At 45.0% G+C, this 20,992-nt stretch overlaps 1 protein-coding gene across 1 annotated transcript in view; it reads left to right on the top strand.

Annotated features, from left to right (window-relative positions):
• The window catches only part of PIK3AP1 (phosphoinositide-3-kinase adaptor protein 1), a gene marked incomplete at its 5' end in the record, with an annotated part of 110,624 nt that overhangs the window by 52,810 nt on the left and 36,822 nt on the right, over nt 1–20,992 (top strand). The window contains 2 exons of the mRNA XM_019639005.1: nt 17,930–18,072; nt 20,467–20,611. Coding sequence (XP_019494550.1) covers nt 17,930–18,072; nt 20,467–20,611 — 288 coding nt within the window. The remainder of the gene's footprint in view (nt 1–17,929; nt 18,073–20,466; nt 20,612–20,992) is intronic.

The raw sequence follows: 20,992 nt of genomic DNA, 5'->3' as shown, positions 1-20,992 counted from the left end.
TTTCAAGCTTCTGATATAGGAGCCGGGCTGGGCAACCTTCACACCCTCCAGCCATGATTTTCCATCTTTTGAGTACTTGCTCAGCACAGCAAGAAGGAAAAACAAACAAACCAACCCTGGCAGAGGGGTTAATAACATGTCACCCTAAAGCTTCAGGCACTAGAATGGTACACCCACCCGGAGAGCAGGCTTTTGCATCCTAAATTAAGCGATTGACTATAAGAAGGAACAGTTAAGGATCAGTGAGGAAGAGCTAATTACGAACAGGTGTCTGTTTATCTAAATCCTACTCTTTAGTGCTACCTACTTAATTCTTTAGTATTTCTGTGTGATTACTCTAAAAGGACCCCCTATGTTTATTTATTATTTATATTTGTGTGTGTATATTTTTTAAAGAGGATAAGATTGAGAAAGCGTACCAATTGCTTTCCATTCATCACTGTCTATAGAAACAGGGGTCTTCAAGTCCAGGCAAAATGCCAAGTCACCAGTGCCCACCTGGCTAATTGCAGACCAAAGTAATGAAGGCTGGAATAGTCAACTATGCTATGAGCATTCAGGAGAATTTTCAGTATCTCAATTTTAGTTGCTGCTACCTATATCCTAAGTAAAATTGGGAAGTCACTGAATCTGCTTTTTGATAACCTTTTATAGGGCTGTCGGAAAAGTCATGACGTATTTTTTTCTATGTTTTTCATTGCAAAAAATGCGTCATGACTTTTCTGACAACCCAATAGTTCTTTTTCCTTCAACCTTCTCCATTATGACTCATTGTTCAGCAGCCCCCCGATTCTGCACCTTCATGTCCAAAGTCACCCACTTGGACTGTAGAAACACCCAGATAGAGCCATCCTTTTGCTCAACACGAAATGCTCTAGTTTCCAGAATGATCTTTCTCTTCAACACGCTCCCAGACTTAGTCAAAACTCCCTCTCCAAAGTGGCTGATCTCAGCATAACATGAGAAGGTAATTGGATGAATGGTTATTCTTTAATGGTCATCCTTAAAGAATTGTCTAGTGGAGTACCAGAGACTCTGGTTTTAGACCTCCTGTCCAGTTTTTCTCTGACTTTGAGGCATATACAAAAGTCAAATATCAAATTTATTTGGGCTGAATTATGTCCACCTCCCCTCAATTCAGATGTTGAAATCCTAACCCCTAGTACCTCCGAACATGACCGTATTTGGAGATAGGGTCTTTTAAGAGGTAATTAAGGTTAAAGTGAGAGTATTGGGGTGAACCCTAATTTGATATGACTGATATCTTTATAAGAAGAGATGAGGACCTAGACATGTGTGTGCACAGAGGACAGACTATTTGAAGATATAGCAAGAAGGCAGCCAGCCATCTGCAAGCCAAGGAAAGAGGCCTCAGAAGAAGCCAAACCTGCCAATATCTTGATCTTGGACTGCTAGCCTCCAGAACTGTGAGAGAATAGATTCCTGTTGTTCAGGCCACCCAACCTGTGTTATTTTGTTATGGCAGCCCTAGCAAACGAATACAGATTTATAGATGGATGACATTTGTAGGTGGCTGGGTCACTATTACACTGAGTGGCAGAAGCATTATTCAGAATGATCCTGACCTTGTTCAATTGGGATGATCCTTAAGTCCTGTTCTTAGGTCTGTAAGAGCAATTCAACTTCTACAGCATGGCAGAAATCGGATGTGGCATTAACTTGTGAAAGTGACAGTTGACTACTTGATTGACAAGGAACAAGCAGTTATGATGTTGCCATTGAAAGCTATTACAATGTTAAGCTACGTTAATAAAAATATCGCTCCCCAGTCTTGGAATATTGTAATTTCACTGTAACCTACCAAGAACGGTGTTTCATTCTGAGTGCCACTATTTTGAGAGAGAACTGACCAACTAGAATATGTCCACAGAAGGACAACGAGGGGGGTTGGAAACGGGTTGCACGAGCCGTTCTGTGGAAAGTGTGGCTGTGTGCTGAGTTGCGGGGTAAGGGCGGACTCTATTTCAGGTGGCGGTTCCTGCGAGGCAGGACTGCTAGCCATTAGGGTGGAAGTGCCCACATTCTTTCCGCCCTAGATGTTTAATGGAGTCGGTGCGTACGTGGCATCCCCCTGGGGATGGTTATTGTGCATGTGACATGTTGGAACAGTCAGAGTGAAGGGAAGAGTTTCTATTCTGTGCTTGTGGGGATATTTTGCTCTTTTTCCTCTGGACCTCATTGGTTCTGAGGTGAACCTGCAGATTGCCCCTATCAGTCTGAGACTGAAACTCACGCTGGAGATGACAGAATAGAGAAATGGAAAGAACCTGGGGCCTTGATGATGTCACCTGAGCCCTTACGTCAGCCAACCCCCAAATCTGCCCAACTGCTGGACTTTCTGTTCCAAGAGCTAAATGTCCTTATTGTTGATGGCATTTTAAGTTGAGATTGCCTTTACTTGCCGAAGAACCATTTTAACAGATTCTACAGAGTTGGGCTGAAGAGAAAGATGAGCTGTCACCGAAAATTCCAAATGCCCATCAGTGGAGTAGACCCTTGCTTTTTCTTTTGCTTTTGTTTTTATTGGGGAACAATGTGTTTTTCCAGGACCCATCAGTTCCAAGTCAATTAGTTGTTTCAATCAAGTTGTGGAGGGCACATCTCAGTGGCCCGTGTGGGAATTGAACCAGCAACCTTGGTGTTGTGAGCACTGCGCTCTAACCCACTGAGCTAACCGGCCGCCCATAGACCCTTTCAACAAGGGAGCTTTTGTCACTGTAAGTGTTCAAACAGAGGTTGACTAGGATTTTTAAAAAATTCTTCCTTCAGTGGAATTTTGCCCTAAATGATTCTTAAGTGTTTTTCAAGCCCTGATGATCTAACATTCAAAAATAATTCTTACTAAGGTGTGAGTGACCACGAAGCTGAACCTTTCTCCAGGGCATTTGCATTATCCCCAATGTGATAACGCAGCTGAAGCTTTTATTAGTAGAATGTGGAGGTGGGGGAGGTTTCTGTGCATGAGAGCCTCGCAGGTGCTCTCTGCCCATTCACACGAGTGAGCCACTCTCCTCTTCCCCCACAGGGGTCTGTGCCTGGCACCCCCACTTTTGGAAGGTTGCTGAACCCTGACCAAAGGGGAAATAAACCATATTGTGACTTCTGGATTTGCAAAATACAGCATACAAAAGGACTGTACTACCAGGGAGAGGAAAAGTGAAAAAGAGCAGAGTCCTGTGGCTTGTGGGCTCTTAGTGGGAGGGTCACAGCGGCTGAGGGGAGTGGCAGAGAGGTAAATGAAAGGTTGCAAAGATGGCAGGGAAGCAGTTTCCAACCCGTTTTAACCTATGCTCCCTTATGACAAACGTCCCTCTTCCATGGTTCATATTATAAAAATAATAGTTAAAATTTTTTACTATAAAAGTGTAGTAGAATATTGACTAACTTTTTAAAAGCTACACAGTTTCTCTACTCTAATTCATCAGTCTGGCAAGACGTTTGCAAACACTCCCGCCTCCCTCTGAGAAGATGCAAATCACTGGAATGGATTTTTCTTGATCATCATCCCAATATTGATTAGGTTTCTAAAGGTTCCTATAACTAATATAAAATAACAGTGAAGACGATATTTTGCCCTCATGCTTGTGACTCTGAACCAGAAAGGGCGCTCTCATGCTGCATATCGCATACTACACAAAACCAAACCGGACTTGTTGGGGAGAAATGTTTACAAAAGACCAAAGCCTGCATTTTTGTGCGTAGTGAGAATGTAGTTGGCAAGGCCAGTGGGGTTTCATACACAGAGTGGCAGGGCTGGACAGAGCTTCCGAAACCCAATTATAGTGCCCACTATGTGTTCACACAGGGCAGGACACCTGGGAACACCCAAGTGACTCACCTGGGTCCAAGTGGTTAATGGATTGTTGACCTGAGGGTAGGAATGTGAAAATGCTCAGGATTTACTTTGGGGTATCATTTTTTAAGAATTAGGATTTGCAAGGAAACCAAATCTGATTGGTTTTTATTAATTAGTGAGAAGGATAAAAGCAAATAAGAGGCAAAAGTGGTGTGAAGAGGCTGATCTACTAAGCTTATAACTCTTTATTTTGTGTAATGGGGGCAGAAGGTGGCCCAACCAGCATTTGTTGGTGATGGGAATTCTCTGTCCTGGACACTGGGCGCGTCTGATGTCAAGATGGCCTAGCACTTCCCTCGCTCTGGCTGGGAGGACAAGCCACATTCAGAGATGGGCTCAGTATCCATGTTGGAGGCCAACGAACAAGTGGCCAGCCTGTTTCTGCTTTGGAGCTTTACTTTCACTTCAGTCAGTGAACCCCTCCTCCCTCAAGGGAATGCCCAGCTCAGCTGGGTTGGGAAGGTTCCACCAGTTCCTGTCTTTTCTGCCCTCTGCTTTCCAACCTTAGGCTGAAACAAGGTCGCTCAAGGGTTGAATTCCAACTCCAACATGGAAACTTAAAATTCCCTGGAAAAGTCCCTTTAAAATAGAAACTATCATTCTAGAAAACAGAGTTTGATCCGCTTTCTTAAGCTGTTAATTATTAAACAAAATCAATATTTTTTTAGTTTAATTTTCACTCTTCAGTTAGAAAAATTGGAGGTCATTTCTTCAAAGACAAAAAAATAAAATAAAAAAATCCCAGTGTGTGTTTTTGGTGACCCTCCAGGAAGTGGGGGTTGCAAAAAAGGCCTCTGAGGTGGTGGAGGAAAAGGTAACAGTATGGCTTCCAGTTTGGGGGCTCCTTTTCTTTCCTTGTGGGTTCTTAGTTGTTACTGCCACCAAGGCACGAGGGTCAGCAAGGCTGGGAGAGGCCACGAAAGCTGTAATTGCCTCAGGTCACAGCCAGCCCAACAAGGGGACAGTGTGTGACTCCATCAGCTGTGTGGGCCAGAAGCCAGCAGTAGCCAGGCAATGACCACTGACCACTGCCAGAAAGTTGGCCAAGGTTTAAAGAAAAAAAAGATTAAGGTCACAGAGACAAAAGCAAGCAGAATTCTAAAACAGGTGCTCAGAATGTGTGCAGCATAACAAAGCGCCCAGGGACGATCCTGTTCTTGGGGGGAACATTTTCTGACCACACTTTCCCTTAAAGACAGACAGCTGGCAGGGGACAGGCTGAGGGCACTTGCAGATGAACCACAGCAAATGGAAGAAAGGAGAGGGGATTGTAGCTGTAGATGGATTCCGGAACAATACAACCCACCCTGGCCTCCCCTCCAGGAAATGCCAACCTAGGAAAGCCCCTGTGACCTTTTATTTATAGACAAACTGGTTTGGTTGTTTGAATTGTGATATTGCCAAACCATGGTTCTAGGCTTATGTCCCATGTCCCTGGGGTAGACTCAGAAAACTCAAATACACTTGTGCAATAGCAGGGGCGGCTCTCATGCCCTCATTGCTAATAGAAGTACTTCATTAATAATAATAATAATAATGGTCAGGGATGTGGCAGCTGCCTTTTATGGGGCACTTGCTGTGTTAGAGAGCGTTCGATAATGACAATTCTGAGAGGCTGGAATTGTAATTTCCATTTTACAACTGAGGAAAAGGAGGCTTTGAGAGGTTGAGTAACTCGCCTAAGATCACCAGCTAGTAAGAGCCAAGATCCAACCTAGATTGCCTGCACCCATGTTCCATACTCTTAAAGACTACTATGTATGTGGTGGTGATGACAAGGCCGCTGGCAGACCTCTAGCTGCCATGAGTGGAACTGACCAAATGCCCTAGGGCTGTGCTCTGAATTCATCATGGCATTGGACCAAGGCTCTGCTTCCCACAGGCTGCTTCCTGCCGATGACGGAGCGTGGCAGGGATACGACAGCAGGCCAGCCCCTGGAAGACACGGGGCTCCCAAGGGCCAGCTTTAGCTCCAGGGTTCCCGGACAGACTTGCAGAAGTTTCCTTAGACAGCTCAGTGGTCTAGGACCCTTCCACTCATCCTTCCTTCCCCGTCTTTTTGATTTGGGCTCAGACCATCTGATGGGTCTCCCAGTCCTCCTCCTCATTTTCTGTTGTGGGCATTTTCTCTAATAAAATCCTTACATGTTTAACCCCATTTTAGCCTTTTCTTCTCAGGGTTCAGCCGACTAGCGTAAATTGGAAGTTAGACAGCTTTTTGTTTCTCTCCAGGTTCCACACTAAAAGCCTCAAGCATGAAGCTTCCTGGTGGTCCTCCCTGTGTTGTACTTCCCCGCCCCCCACTCACTTAGGTAGTTGGTCTTATCTCATCCATCGATTCACGTGTTCATGCAAGAAGCATTTATTGACTTCTCACACTGTTCTGTGCTCTGGGGATCCAGAGATGAATGTCAGGGAATCTGCCCTCAGGGAAATCGCAGTCTAGTGGAAGAGCAAATTGGTCAACAGATAAACCACACTAATTGCTGATGACTCTCCAATGCTTAGGCTCTATCTGCTACTCTTTTAGGTGTTTTATGTGAATCAACTCACTGTATACTTACAGCTATTGTGTGAGACAGGTGGTATTATTATCTTTATTTGCACGTGAGGAAACTGAGGCACAGAGAGGGAAGTGGAAAAGCTGGGGTTTGCACGAAGGCAGAGCCCTCAAGCTTACTGCTCTGCTACAATGCCCCTTGCCATGCTGCCTGTTCTAAGAAAGTGTGACCCTGCCCAGGAGTTCAGGCTTCCTTTCCCTGCAACAGAAACTCTGAACCCAAAGCAGCTGAGTTCCCACTTTAAAAATCCCCATTGGCTGCCACAGTGAGGACAGTCTCACTGGGCAACCTGGTGGGTACAGAACACCTGCTGTGTTGTGGAGCATTACACCTCACTGCTCCTGCCTGGAGGTCACTGGATCTCTGCTGTTTCCTGTCTCCTTGGCTACCTGAAGCATCCCTGGGCCACCTGACACCCACTTCCTGGGTCACATTTGATGATTGTTGAGCTCTGGACTACTGGATGCAGAGGTACACTCTTGCCCGTTTCTACAAGGAAAATCATTTCTTATGTAGGAGCTCTCCATTTGGTAAATGAATAATAACAGAAATAACAAATACTTAACTTTGTCTAGTACTTTACAGCTTTCAAAGAGCATCTGCGTGGTTATCACTTAATCCCAACAAGCCTTTGCAACGGGCCAGGCAGCTCTAAATAAATATTCTCATGTTACAGGAGAGAAAATTGAAAAGTCACAGTTACCCAGTAAATGGTAGAGGTGGGACTTGAGTCCAGGCCTTCTGTGGCTTGGTTGACTGCACTATTCCAGAACCCCTCAGCAGCTGCATTTATGTTGCTAGGAAATATTATACCATATCTTTTAGAGCCTTGCCTTTAGTAGCACAGGTTTTAATTACTGGGGCCCCAGGGTTAAAGGAGTTTTTATTTTGGCCCATAATTATTTAAGCAAACTTTGGAGTGCTAAGCCAGTCACCCAGGAAAAACACCCCCCCACTCCACCTTGACCATACTGTGAAGCCAGATACAGTGTTTCAGGAAGAGGAGTGAGAAAGTTACCCTTCCTAAAAACGGAAAGTGAAACTGAGCAGCCCAATTTCATAGTTTCAGCTGGTTAGAATGCTAATGGTCAGCAAAAGTGGGGACAAGAAAACACCCACTCAGCCTTTCTTGGAAGTTGGACGATTGGAGTGGTAGAGACAAAAGGAAGGGAGTTTTCTTCACACTTTTCCTAAGCTATTATCAAGAGTTGCCTTTGGCTTCTCAGTTCTTGGCTGGGTGGAAATAAACCACGTTTTTGTAGCCTGCCCCAAACAAAGCCCATTTGTCTGTCCTTATGGCAGTAAATCTAGACATCAGAGTCTGTTTAGATTAGAATTGATTCCTAAACCAGGAAACCAAGCAGAGGCTGTCTAAAGACTAGTTATTAATGGCCTCATTACAAGCCTGTGTCGTGCCATTTGAACATTTACATAGAGAGAGGAAGCACATTTATAAGTGTCAGAAGGAGATGTAGAAAGAGGAAGCCTTCACAGGGCCTGTGGTAGCTCCAGCTTTATTAGCAACACTGGGATTTCCTGAACAATGAAACAGGGGCCTGTGGGCTTCCAGCCCTGAGAGACCTAGTGGACAGCTTCCTCCCAGTGGCCTGGCCTTTGGAACCCAGGTATGGACAGTACTTCTTAAGGATCTTGATACACTTGGCCAAAGAAGTCATGCTTGGCTGGAGCAGCCCAAGATGCTGGGTCCAGGAGAGAGGTGGGTTTTTGTGGAACCCGTTTCCCATAGTGGGGCAGCGGATTTTTCCACAACCCTTACCAGGTTTATCCCAGAGACTTGTTGAGGGAACTTCTGTCTGTGGCCAGGAAGCAGCTCACCCAGGGGAATTATTTCTCCAGTGGAGTCATTTTCCTGAGATCAGCTCTTCCTTCAGCCTGGGAACTGGTTAGAAGATGGGAACCTTGAGTTCTAAATGTGGTTCTACCATTACACCAGCAGGTAATGCCCTAGGGCCAGTCAGTTCACATCCCCATGTCTCCAGTTCTCCCTCTGCAAAATGGAGATAGTTGCACCTGTCACATGTGCCTGGGGACTCTGAAAGGAACAAATGAGAATGAATTTAAAAGTTCTGAGACACTGGGTGGTGCAAGAATTCCTAGTAACCCTTGACTTCTTGGTTGAGGTAGGAGCAACTTAGCTCTAGTACTTAGGGAACTTTCCTGAAGGTTGAACTTGGGAGAGGATAGAAGGGCCCCAACCAGCCCTAGCTGGGAGGGTGGGAGGGCTGCAGACAAATTTTATCATCAGTGGTGGACAAGGGTGAGCCCACGCATCTGTTGTCTGGTTGTCGTGGCAGCCTCAGCTGTGGGGCTATTTTTATTCAAGCTGAGGGCACATAGGGTGAGTTGGGGAGGGGAAAGGAAGAACGTCATCCTTTGCTTTAAAACAAAACTAACACTTTGAATAGTGCATTTAGAGCAACTAGGTGGGGGCTGGATAAAGGCCTCAGAGGCCTGAGGTCTGCTGTCCTCCCTCCCTGCTCCCTTATCCAGAACTTTCAGTGCCTTGAGGAAGGCCATGACAATGACCTGGTGAATGAAGGAAAAACAATTCCTTGTGTATATGAGCTGGAAAAGACTGGGGTTGATGCGCAGGACGTAGATCCTGATCTAGCACCCTCTACCCAGTCCTGCAAACCCACTGGATGTGCAGTGCAACCGGGCAGCCTCAGGAATCTGCAGCTGGCACAGAACGTCCGGATGGCAAAGCCGGTTGGATGTGACAGGTGAGCCTGCCTGTGCTGGGAAAGCCAGCAGCACTGACTGCCTCAGGAAGTTGGCATGACCTTGTGAGAAGAGTGGATCATTTTTTTTTCCTCCTCTTTTCTTCTTGTTTCCAGGGAGGCAGAGTGGCCACCATGAGTTTATCTAAAGTCTGAGTTGGGGATATGTCTGTGGGACTCTGCCTTACCTTTTTGGCGTCATGAAGATAATGATGATGAAGGTGACAAGGACAATGACTTATATCACTTTAATGATTATTTAGTGGCATTAATATGAGTTCATTTAAGTGATATCAATCATTGTCCTTGTCCCCTGACTTAAATGCCAGTAAGACATATGGTAGGTAAGACTCTGGCCTTCTACTGACCCTCTTACCATCATTCTGCTTGATGACTGTATGTGACTTTGGGGGTAGCTCGTGACTTGCAGGTTGGTTATACTTGTGACTGCGTTGGGGCTTTTTAAATGAAAGGTGTTAGATGGACGGGAAATTCAATACCCACTAAAGAGGGTGAGCGAACAAGGGGAAGAAAGACCCATGGGTGATGACTAAAATGAAAAAGCAGTCTTGATGTTTGCCAGGAAGCTGGTAAGGTGGGGAGTTATTGAAACTCAAGATCTGAGTCCCACTATTGCAAGTCTCTGACCTCCCACCTCGAACTCAGATGCTTTTGAAGTCGAGCAAAAGCTCCTTTATTTAGATCCATGCATTTAGAATTTGGGGCCAAGGCCAGGTCTGAGGCCCCCCTTTGTGCTTTCTAAGGACACAACAATAGACATGACACTGATTTTCTAAGCAAATAGCTAGTGTAAACAAGGTACAAGGTAGGAGAATTCTTAATCTACTTAAGAATCATTTTTCTAAGCATTTCGTGAACCATGCTTGTGGTATACTTTCAGACGTCAGGTTAATTATAGCATCTTATTTGCTCATGAAAGCAAATAGAGCAGGATGTTGGCTTGGTAACACTTTGTTAGCCAGTAGCTTGTTATTTATATATTTGAAGGCACTGCTTGCTCAGGATGTGATGGGTGGTCAGCCACTCCCCTTCTCAATTCTGTCCCAGATTTTACAAAAGAGTGGACGCATCCTGCTTGTGTGTCTGGAATTATTTCAAACACAAGCAAAGAAAATTCTTCAACCTTTAGAAAAATAAAACTACATTTCAATCTATATTTTATAGCATTTTCTTTTCTCATGAATGCTGTTGGCTGACAGGTCTTCAAAAAGCCGTCCAAACTCTTTGAATGGTATTCAGGGTCTTCTCTGACGCGGCGGCTCCCCTCCCCCTCTTCTTCTCCCCCCACCCCTTGCAGCCCCCCATAGAGAAGATATCCCTGCATTGCTTCCTGTAGCTCAAATACATCATTTGCTCTCATGCCTTTGCGCCCTTCATCACGCCTTTCCCTCCGCCAGCAAAGTCCTTCCGACCCACATGTCAGCATTCTCTGTGCCTTTCAAGGCCCAGCTCATCACTTCTTTGGGGATGTCTTTCATTTTTTAATTTTCTGGTGGCGATCAACTATGTTTTATAAATCCCCGCGTATCCCTCGTAATGTTTTGTTTTGAAGTTATTCCTGTTCTCGTTTGTCCCTGGAAGTTGGAGAGAAGCGGTTTCTCTCTTGTGTGGTCCCCCAATATCAGTGAGGGCAGAAATTTTCCTTAGCCTTATATTTCTTGGGGGGGCCTAGGATAAGCTTTGAATATTTGTTATTCATTGATAGGCAATAAGTATTTGTTGAAGGAATGAATTAATGAATGATTTTATTAATTTAAATGGAAAATATACCTTTTTTCCAGAAGGGTAACTAACGTGAACATCCAAATGCTATTTGACTTAATTAAAGTAAGTTAAGTTGTCTTCTTTATCCTTCAGGAAGTCCTTCTCAACTTCTTGAAACTTCTGTTGTATTTTTCACATGACAGCACTCTTCTAAACACTTAGAAACAGAACTCACTTCCTAATAGTGGTATTTGTGGTCTCATCACACAGGTTAGTGCTGGCTGGGAAGGTATCACGTAGTTCTCAGTTTTTTCACATGGGACCTCATCTTCCCAGTTCAGTTGTAAGCTCCTTAAGGCCAAGACAATAGAGGACACACTCATGGGACCTCCCATGGGATCTAGGTCATGCATGATCAGTAGATACTTGCTGGGTGACAAGAAACTCAGGTTTCAGCACATTTTATGGCAGGCTTTGAGAAATACGTAGTTGTTTTATGATTTCATCCTTGTGGCTTAGGTAGGATGGAAGAGAATCATAATAGCTCCGAAATTTCATCCTGAGTGGAAAAGCGTTCTGAAGTTTCTCCAGACCTCAGGCATCTCTCTGTGTCCCTGCTCCCTGCCCCATCTGTGTGAGGGTGAAATTTGGGTCCTGGACCTGGGGTGCAAATGCAGAGGGAACATGGCCCCTTTCTTTCATGAACCCCATTACCTAGACTGCTTGTCAATTCATTTCTGCGTTCTTCTAACAAATCTTTGAATCTTCTTCACTCTTTCCAGCCACGCTGGAAATTGTGGACATAAATCAATGTTCTGTTCCTACTTCGTTCCAGCCCAGAGACACACATGTTCCCCTGACCGGCCCCAATGACCATTTCAGTTTCATTCCATTTTGGCTGGAAAGCTCTTAATTCTCCGTTGAAATTTATCTCCTTACTTTCCTCCTCTGTTCACTTTCTTTTTCTTTGTCATTTAAAACTCAGAGAAAATAATTCAATATGTTGATGCTACAGACCTTCTTCTTCCCTTTCAACCTTTACTTTACCTTATTTTTAAAATCACTAATAAATTTAACTTACCAAAATGGAAGCCGTAGAGCATAATTCAGTTTTCCCCAAACTTCGGTCATATGAGAATCACAACATGGTTTTCGGTTCGTTTTGTTTTTTTAACAGCTTTATTGAAATATAATTCATTTAAAATGCACACTTCAATGGATTTGGGGAGTATATTACATCATCAAATTTTAAAAATTGTGGCAAAATATATATAACATAATATTTGCCATTTTAACCAATTTTAAGCATACAACTCAGTGGCATTAATTACATTCACAGTGGTGTGCAATCATCACCACTGTCTATTTCCAGAACGTTTTCAATGTACTATTAACAATATTTTCTTTAAATCAATTCATGTTTCTTTATTTAAGTAAAATTATTTTTAGAGGAAGCTTGGCCTCAGTAGATGGCAAGCCAGTATCTCTTGATATAAAAAGTAGGTAACTATAAAAATAAAACAATAAAAACCAAACAGTGTGTTCAGTTCTACCCGATACTTATGCTACAGAAGCCTGTGGCCCTTGCTCCCCGTGGTGCAAACGGGGCTATGCGTGTTAAACAGGTACTAAAGGCGTCCCCTTACCCAGCTGAGCCTTTCTTCTTGATATAAGTGGAATTGAAAAAAGTTGAAAGGGGGCTGCTTTCTCCTGATGTGGCTCAGTGTCACTGAAGGTTTGCGGTAGACTATAGAATCGTTTCCTGTCCCACCAGGGCGCATGGCTCACAGTGTGGGAAATGCTGTCAGGGTGCAGGAAAGCATGCATGTAGGGGTTAAATTTCCATATGGCACGCACGGTATGACTTGGACAGCTTACTTAAATTTCTGTGCCATAGTTTTCTCATCTGTGAAATGGGCAGAATTATACCAGTCTCTTAGGTGCTGTGATAAAATGGAGTCATATATGTGAAGGTTTTTGCATGGTTCCTGGGATCTAATCAATGCTCAACAAATGGCAGTTGTGGTCGTTTTTAAGAATGATCCTTTTTATACTTTCTTCAAAACTTAGCATTACCTTAGAAAAGAGGTTGGCTTGTGTACTTCGAAAAACTCTCCGAGATCAATATACACCATTCCCTTTTTCCCCCTTACCCTATCCCTCCTGTAGGCTGTCAAAAAAACTGTAGTCCTGGCTGAAATGCGCAGGAAAGAGGCAGTAAACACTGTAATCTGAAAAGTTAATTGGAAAGTAAGAGGTGCAGCCTTGGGTCAGAGGCCCCTCTGACTGGGAACCCTGTCACGTGGAACCCTGGCTGGACCAGTTGACATTCAGTGTCTCTTGATTTAAACCTCATCGTTGGAATGTGCCTGTTGGCTCTGGTGGCAGGTCACAGCATTCCTAACCTAGTGGCATTGCTCAGAACAAGGCGGCACCACCAGGCGTTGGTGAGTGAAAGCCCACATCATGTCTCATGAGCTGCAGTCACAACCCCAGGCCGGGGACCAGCCGGTGATGGTGCTTCCTGCCCTGGACCACATCCACGAGGGCAGCAGGGCACAGACAACTGGGGTGAATCCCACCCTGCCCCTTGCTTATTGCCACGTGACCTTGGCCAGGCTGCTTCAATCCTTCAGTCACACTGCTCCATTTATAAAATAGGAATAAGATAGCGCTTTCTATCTCACAGGGTTGTTGTGAGGATTAAATGAGATTAAGACTATTAAGCAGTCACACGATATTCAATAAGTGGTAACTTTTATTGTTATTATTAGTAATAATAAGGAGCCTGTCACCAGCCCTCTTACCTAGTATGAGCTGCTTCTTGTGGCTTGGTGTGAATCTAAGTGCATACTATACTCATTTCATTTAAAATCATAGTCTTTTTTTGGTGTGTGCCGGCTGAGTGGCATGTTGGTTAAGAGCCGGCTTGGGACGCCAGAGGGCCCCGGTTCGGATCCCACATATGAGGGCCAGTGACGCTGCCCTCCACAGCTAAGATGCTGAACAACAGCTCAACCTGGAGCTGGGCTGCTGTGAGTCCCCAGCAAAGGCATAGGCTGCAGCCCCTGCGGCAGTGGGTTGTCATGGGCTACTGTATGTAGCCAGCAGCCAGCGTGATCAGTCCAGAAGCCAGCAACTGATCTGCCTCACCCAGGAGGAGCACAATGATGGTGCCAACTTGGACCGGTGAAGCAGCGTCCTCCACAACTAGACTGAAGAACAAAGGGACAGCAACTTGTCTGTTCCCCTTCCCCCAATTCCCCAGTGCTGTTCCCATCCCCCAATTCCCCAATAAAAATCTTTTAAAAATAAATAAATAAATAAAATCATAGTCTTTTTTAGGTCCAAATAATGTATAGACTTCCTTGTAAAAGAAAAAAAAAAAAAGAAACTTTAGTGTTGACAGGTTATTCTGATGTGTTTAAATTTGTGTAATCATATTCAACTTCTTATGCTTATTATTCTTTCCCAACTCTGAAAGCAAAACAAATGAACAAGATATAAACATAGGTGTAAAATAAACAAAAGGGAAACTGACTATATTCATTTTGGCTTATTGAAGCAGCATCACGAACATGGCATGGAGCTGGTGGTCACCGATTCTTGCTGCAGTTCCCTTTGTTATTTTTGCACTTAGACCTCCCACCGCATTTCTCTATATGAAGCAGTGTGCGAGGAAACCTTCTTGTGTTCACTTGGCACAAGTGCCTCATCTACATATTGTCCTGCCCCCCTGTTCTTTCCTCCTGGGCCCCTGACATTCAGGGTAGCATGACCTAGCTGCAAAATGATTGCAAATGTTTACATCACATCACATCACACAATCCTATGGTGGGACTCAGTTATTACATGGTCATCCAGATAATCTGGGATGTCTTTGCATTTAGATACCATTTTAAAGGCATTATTATCTAGATGAAAAGCCCAAGCACAGATCTCATAAGGACTATATCTGAGGACTTTTGGTAGGCACCAGTTTGAGAAACGTTAATTCACATTCTGCCTAGACCCCCAAAGTATTTGAAGCAGCCTCCAAAATTAAGCACAGTATAAACAAGAGAAACTGGCAAGACCAAGGACCTGGATGAGAGTATAACAGCAATTAAGAACCAGAATTGTCACTGAGATACCTAGCAGCAAGGGCAAAAGGTGAAACACACCACGCAAGCTTGTTTTTATTGTCGAATAAGAGAAAATAGGCAAGTTCTCTGAAGAGACAAACTTTTCCTGTCATTGATTTTAAGGAGTATTTGCCATGAGACTTTGGGGAGCCAGATGCACAAAGAAAGTCTTTTTCTATCATTTCTCCAGAGTTTCTCTAGACTTCAGAACAGCCGAGAGGATATTATTAAATTTTAAAACAGTGAGGATACTATTGGTGTCTTAATAATACTTGACATCAGGGAGGGTCCTAAGGGTTTTCAGAGTGCCTTTGCTCAAACATTTGTTATGTGAGTCTCAGAACAACAAAGATGGAATTATCTTCAAGGTGCAGAAGGGTCGATAGTGATCTGCATATTTCAGTGGGAAAGTTTGGGGCCATCTCACTCTGTCAGGTGAGTTTCAGTGGTGCTGATGTCTGGGTTGGCATTTCCTTCACGGAAACGTTGGCTCTGCCGAAGTGGATGGCCCGTGGCCCAGTCTGTAGCACTCTGTGGAAAAGGCCAATGTTGCCGGAAGAAACTTGGGCGGTGCTTTTTATTGTCAGTCAGTGCCACCAGATTCACCCTGCAGAATGAGTGGCACCCTGCCTGGCTCCTTGAAATGAATTAGCTGCTGGTAGCTATCTAAAGTGACTTAAGGGATAGATCTACTGGAAGGGGTTGTTTACACAACCCCTCTGAACGCTGGGGGAGGATCTGCAAAGTGCAGTACTATTAGGATCAATCTCACTTATTTCAAGCTGGTGAAATGGTTAATCAAAATTCAGTTGCTGCCTTTCTCCTCCAGGAAGAGCCTCCAAAATGAAAAAAAAAAAAAAAAGATGTCCAGGCATCTAATAAACAAATTGAAGCTTGATGTGATAGCATGTAATTAAGAAGACTATTAATTATCCCTGTTCTTTTTTGGCTATTTCCTTCACAGGCTCTGTGGTGGGTGGGAGTTGCTTGGGTGGTGTGTACAGCTCTGTCCATGAGGATGGTCCCTGGCCATTTTAGAAGTGAATGATAAAGGAGAGAAGGATGTGGGGAAAGGCAGAGCCAGCAGAGAAAATGGCAGCCTTTAATTAATTTGGCTTGAATAGCAGGGAGGTGGGGAGACTACTGCAGTTAGCCTTTGAAGGAGGATATTAACACTGAGTGAGAGAGGAGGCAGTAGGATAGGAAAGGGAAGGGGAGGGGAGGGCAATGGAGGGGAGAGGACGGAAGGGAAGGGAAGGGAAGGGAAGGGAAGCTATAGGAGATTGATGGCTCTGATGCCTAGTGAAAAACAATATCACCCTCCTTGGAACTCCCAGGGTCCTTTGCCCCATCTCTTAGCACTGAATTCTGCCTGGATTCCTGTTGCACAACCAAGATCAGAGACTTGGATGCACTGAGCCAGGCCTTCTGGAATAGCATGTCTTGAGAAAAATCATGGAGAGGGGAGGGGCCGCAAGAGTGCGTGCCTCACTGTCCATCACATTCTGGGGTCGTGCATAGTCATCTGCTAGCACATATGTCAGGCTCTAGGACAGGACCTCTGCCAAGGTTGTGGGGCTGTGGAGCTGTGTATCTGGAAGCCTCAGTCCCTCACCTGGCCTGAGTGGGTCCTGGAGGTCCTTGCCTACGACCTTGTTCTGATCCCCCACCTCAGCTTTCATGATTGTGGGAGCACAGCCTCTCCCCTAGCATGAAGCGGGGTCTAGGGTACAAGCCTGTGGTTACAGTTTTCTTTGGTGCACATATCAGCGGCCTGATCCACCAGCCACCCCATCATTCTACCAGGACTGATTGTCACAAGCTGTGCAGGCGGCCAACTCCTTCCCCAGGAGGCTAACCTCCAAGAATCAGGCAAGGTAACCCTTACCTTTCACCCACCCAGCCACTGTTTTAGATTGTGGGCTCTCTGAAGGCAGGATTGGTGTCTGATTTATTCTTGTGTCCTCTCAGTAACTAACATATTTGGCTAGCTCTGTAAGTGGCTTACAAAGGCAGAAAAGCAAGCCCAAGAAAGGGACGATGACCCTTCCCTCTGCTCTTAACCATTTGTCTCTCTTTGAGGATCTGATGAAAACTTTGTACTATCTCCAGAAAACTATAGGCAAACACACACACACAAGCACACACAGAATCTTGCACACAAGTAGCCTATCAATGGACAGATCCTGGCTAACAGCCCCTGTCTCAGAGTTCTGGTAGGTTCCACTTACACCATCTCAGCATCATCTCATTCTGTGCCATGCCCCACACATTTGCACACCCCTGCTCACCTGCTCTGAATCTCGCATGTTCTAATCTTTCCACAGTAGAGGTGTTCGCTGTGGGACTGATCTGGAACCCAGTTCCACTGGTCTAAGATTTGTTGAAAAGGATTGATTTTTACTATTGCTCTGGTGAGAGAATACATTGGTTATCCATGACCCTGAGGAATCGTGGCTTCCTGGACAACACAGGTTTTACTTGGTGTTCAAAAGATGACCTACAAGTGCACTGCCCGTTCTGGACCCCACTTGAGGAGACCCCTCCTTTCCCCTCAACCACCAAAGCCAGCCCTGCAAGAAATCTGGATTGAAAGCTTGTGGAAGCCTCTTGATTGAGGGTAGTCTTGCCAGCCTCAGACAGCAGCCTGCCTCGGACTTGTGGGTTTTTCTTTCCACTATCATCCTCTTGCTGCCACCCTACCCAGTGGCCTACGTGGTGGTTTACTTTTCCCCATTAGATCCTCTTTCATGATTTCCTGAGTCACTCCCTGCAGCCTGTATTTGTTTAACGTTCAGAGCCGTTTCCTATTTGGTAATGCCTGGGGCTTTCATGGTGTGGGACATACCCATCGGTTCTCCTTCCTTCTGTTCCCATTCAGCAGTGTTCTCTGTTCCATAGATTCTGGCTGTGACTCAGTCACTGACACCGAGACTGAGGACGAAAAGGTCCTTCCCTACTTGAAGAAGCAGAGCCTGCCGACGTCGCTGGAGACTTCGCCTGGGAACCTCATGGTGGTGCAGCCAGACCGCATTCGCTGTGGGGTAGGCACTTCTGGGGCTGGTGGATTGATGTCAGAACACAGGCTTTTCAGTGGATGCATTTGTTGGAGTAAAGGGAGCAGGGTTCTCTTGTTGCACCTCAGTGTAATTCCAGACCTCTGGCGGGGCTTCCCCTGTACACTAGCTGCCCTGGGAACCCCAGTACCTGGGCCTTAGGCACACCTCAGTCCATTAAGTCAAAGAGAGACGAACCCAGGAATGTATGTATGTGTCATCAATCTAAGACTTTTGGTTTATGGATCCAAAACTTAGGACCTGTGGGGAGACCAGCAGACATGAGCATCACTAGACACTTACGCCACCCCGGGAGTCAGAGGTCTGGCTTTGTTCCTGCCATCCTGGTGCTGGGAGGATGGAGATGTAGAACATTTTGAGAGCTTGCTTCTCAGTCAACTGGCCACTGGCATGGCCCAAATGAGTGCTTCGGAGATTCATGGCTGAAACTTGCTGGCCCATATTGCTTGCTAAAAGGATAGGATCAATGCCTAAGCATAATGTGACTAACATTTTTAGGATGATTTGAGTGTGATGGCCAACTGATGGGCCACTGTCATTTGAATCCTACCATAGTATTGGTAGTTTTTCATGATCTCTCCTTTCCTAGCAAACAATGTGTGATATTAGTTCAGAGCCGCAAAATGCTTCCCCATTTCTACAAGCCCTTTGCTAAGTTTGCTGCTGTGGGCTCCTAAGACAAGAGGGCAGGACAGCTGTGGCAATAGGAAGTACTAGCTTCCTTGCTCTTGTGACTTGATTTTCCGGGCAGCCTGGGCCTATGAGGCGTTAGTTAAGGACTTCTTACATGAGGGTTGCAAACTGCTGCTTTGCGCTGGATTGAACTCATAGACATGTTGGTTTTGGACTGCACAGTGTTTTAAAAGTTAGGCATGAAAATCTGTGTTTCCAGTTTTCTTTAAGTGGAACGTGCTGATACCAGGCCTTAGATGACTTAGGCTGGGTTGAGCAGCCCTTTAGATGGGGCATGCATCTCCCAGTTCACTTCATATGCCTTCCTGCCTTCCCCATGCCCCTCTCATCCTGAGATCAGGTTGGTGGGTGCCTGTGGGTAGGAACTGAAGAACAATGCCTAACATCCCTCCCTGATTCTCCAGGCTTTCGTTCCTTCTCCCATCCTGGCTCCTACTAACCCAGAGTTCTCCCTGTTGCCTACTCTAGGTCTCTGGGCCCTGGGGTAGCTGGACTGGGGTTGGTCCTAACTGTCAACAGGGGAGACACACTCATTCTATCTGGCTCCCCATGCTCCCTGGGAGAAGGAGCAGGTGGGACAGAGCTGGGCCTGTAGCAGGAGTCAGGTCCACCACAAACACATTCACATTCAGCCTCAGCAGCTCCCAGGAGCCAGGACCATGCACCTCCCTTACCTGTTGTGAAATCACAGCCCTTGTAATGAGGGGCACTGTGAGGACTTTATAGAAGAACCTTAGAATGAACAGTTGGGGAGTTAGAATGAACTTAGAATGAATGTTATGGCCAGAAATCTTTCTTTTTCCCCCTTTTTTTTTTAATTTTGTGGGGAGGAGGGGGGCCTATCCCTACCCGTTCAATGTCTTGAGAGGACAAGATAATTTCATTTGGCAGACTTGGAAAGAAATCTTAAACCAAGGGAAAATAGCTATTCAGGTTGCTCAGTAACTTGGGAAAATTAATCATCCAGTAAGTTATTTTTGTCCATCCATGAACAGCATTAAATTGTAGAGCAAGAGGGCTTCTCTAGGCTGGTGCCTCTTACATTGCAAGGTGCGTATGAGTCACTCAGGGATCTTGGGAAAAGTGCAGACTCTGGTTCCTTGGGCCCAAGAAGGGCCTGAGCATCTGCGTTTCTAACAAGCTTCTAGGGAAGCCAATGCTGCTGGTCCCTTGTCCTCACTTTGGGTAGCAGGGCTAATCCAGAACCATGCTTCTCCAACTATCTGTGGTGAAAAACTACTTCTCCAACTATCTGGGTAAAAAAACCCTATTTTTTATTTTGTTTTTAAGTTTCTAATTCTGCCATGGACCAATGCTTTTATAAAATCCAAAAAAATAAAAAATAAAAAAGGGAAAGCAAGAAATGCTATAAAAATAAAATAATATGACATAAAATACAAGCCCCAGGTTTTAAAATTGTTACTATTAGGTTCAACATACATAAGATTATGCCATCGAATTGCTATAGAGGTTTATAAATGTTCACTCTTGGTTTTTGTAACTCATTTCATTGGGACCCATGACCCAGCCCTGGACTACAGACCCACCCTGTTCTGGGACAGCCCCCCTAGATAGGACTGGGGCTACGGGAGCTGGGAGACCCTCTGACTCAGCACCCTAATGGGGGACCAGGAAGGAGAGGGGATGATGACTGGCCTCCCGTTCCAGGCAGAAACCACTATCTACATCATTCTGAGATGTAAATTGGATGAGAGAGTAACGACGGAAGCCGAATTTTTTCCTGAGGACTCTCCCTCGATAAGGGTGGAAGCCAAGCTGGAGAATGAGTACACCGTTTCCATGAAGGCTCCCAGTAAGTAGCCCCATCTCCCTCCAGAAATTAGGTATCATGTTGAGGCGGAGGCGCCCTCTTGCTTTCTTTTCCTCGTCCTATTGTTATTCAGCAACTGAGCAGAGTGACAGCCAAAATTTGGATTTGGTTGTCATGTTCTATTTAAAGGAAAAGGAAATGTCAGAAACATACATGTGGCACGGGGTGGGGTGGGGGGAATGGATATATTAACATTTTTATCATGATAAAGTTAATATATTAAAACTTTTTTGAAATTAGAGAAAAGTAAGAAAAAAGCCATCAGACTACCCTTCAGTCTTTTTTGGTTTGTACACAATTTTTAGAAATATCATTGTTTTAATAGTATCTATTACCTGATATTCTGCTTTTCTTTTTTTTAAA

This window comes from Hipposideros armiger, unplaced genomic scaffold (assembly GCF_001890085.2).
Source record: "Hipposideros armiger isolate ML-2016 unplaced genomic scaffold, ASM189008v1 scaffold_42, whole genome shotgun sequence".
Classification (NCBI taxonomy): Eukaryota; Metazoa; Chordata; class Mammalia; order Chiroptera; family Hipposideridae; genus Hipposideros; species Hipposideros armiger.
The sequence above is the reverse complement of the archived record's forward strand: the minus strand, read 5'-3'. Positions and strand labels throughout refer to the sequence as shown.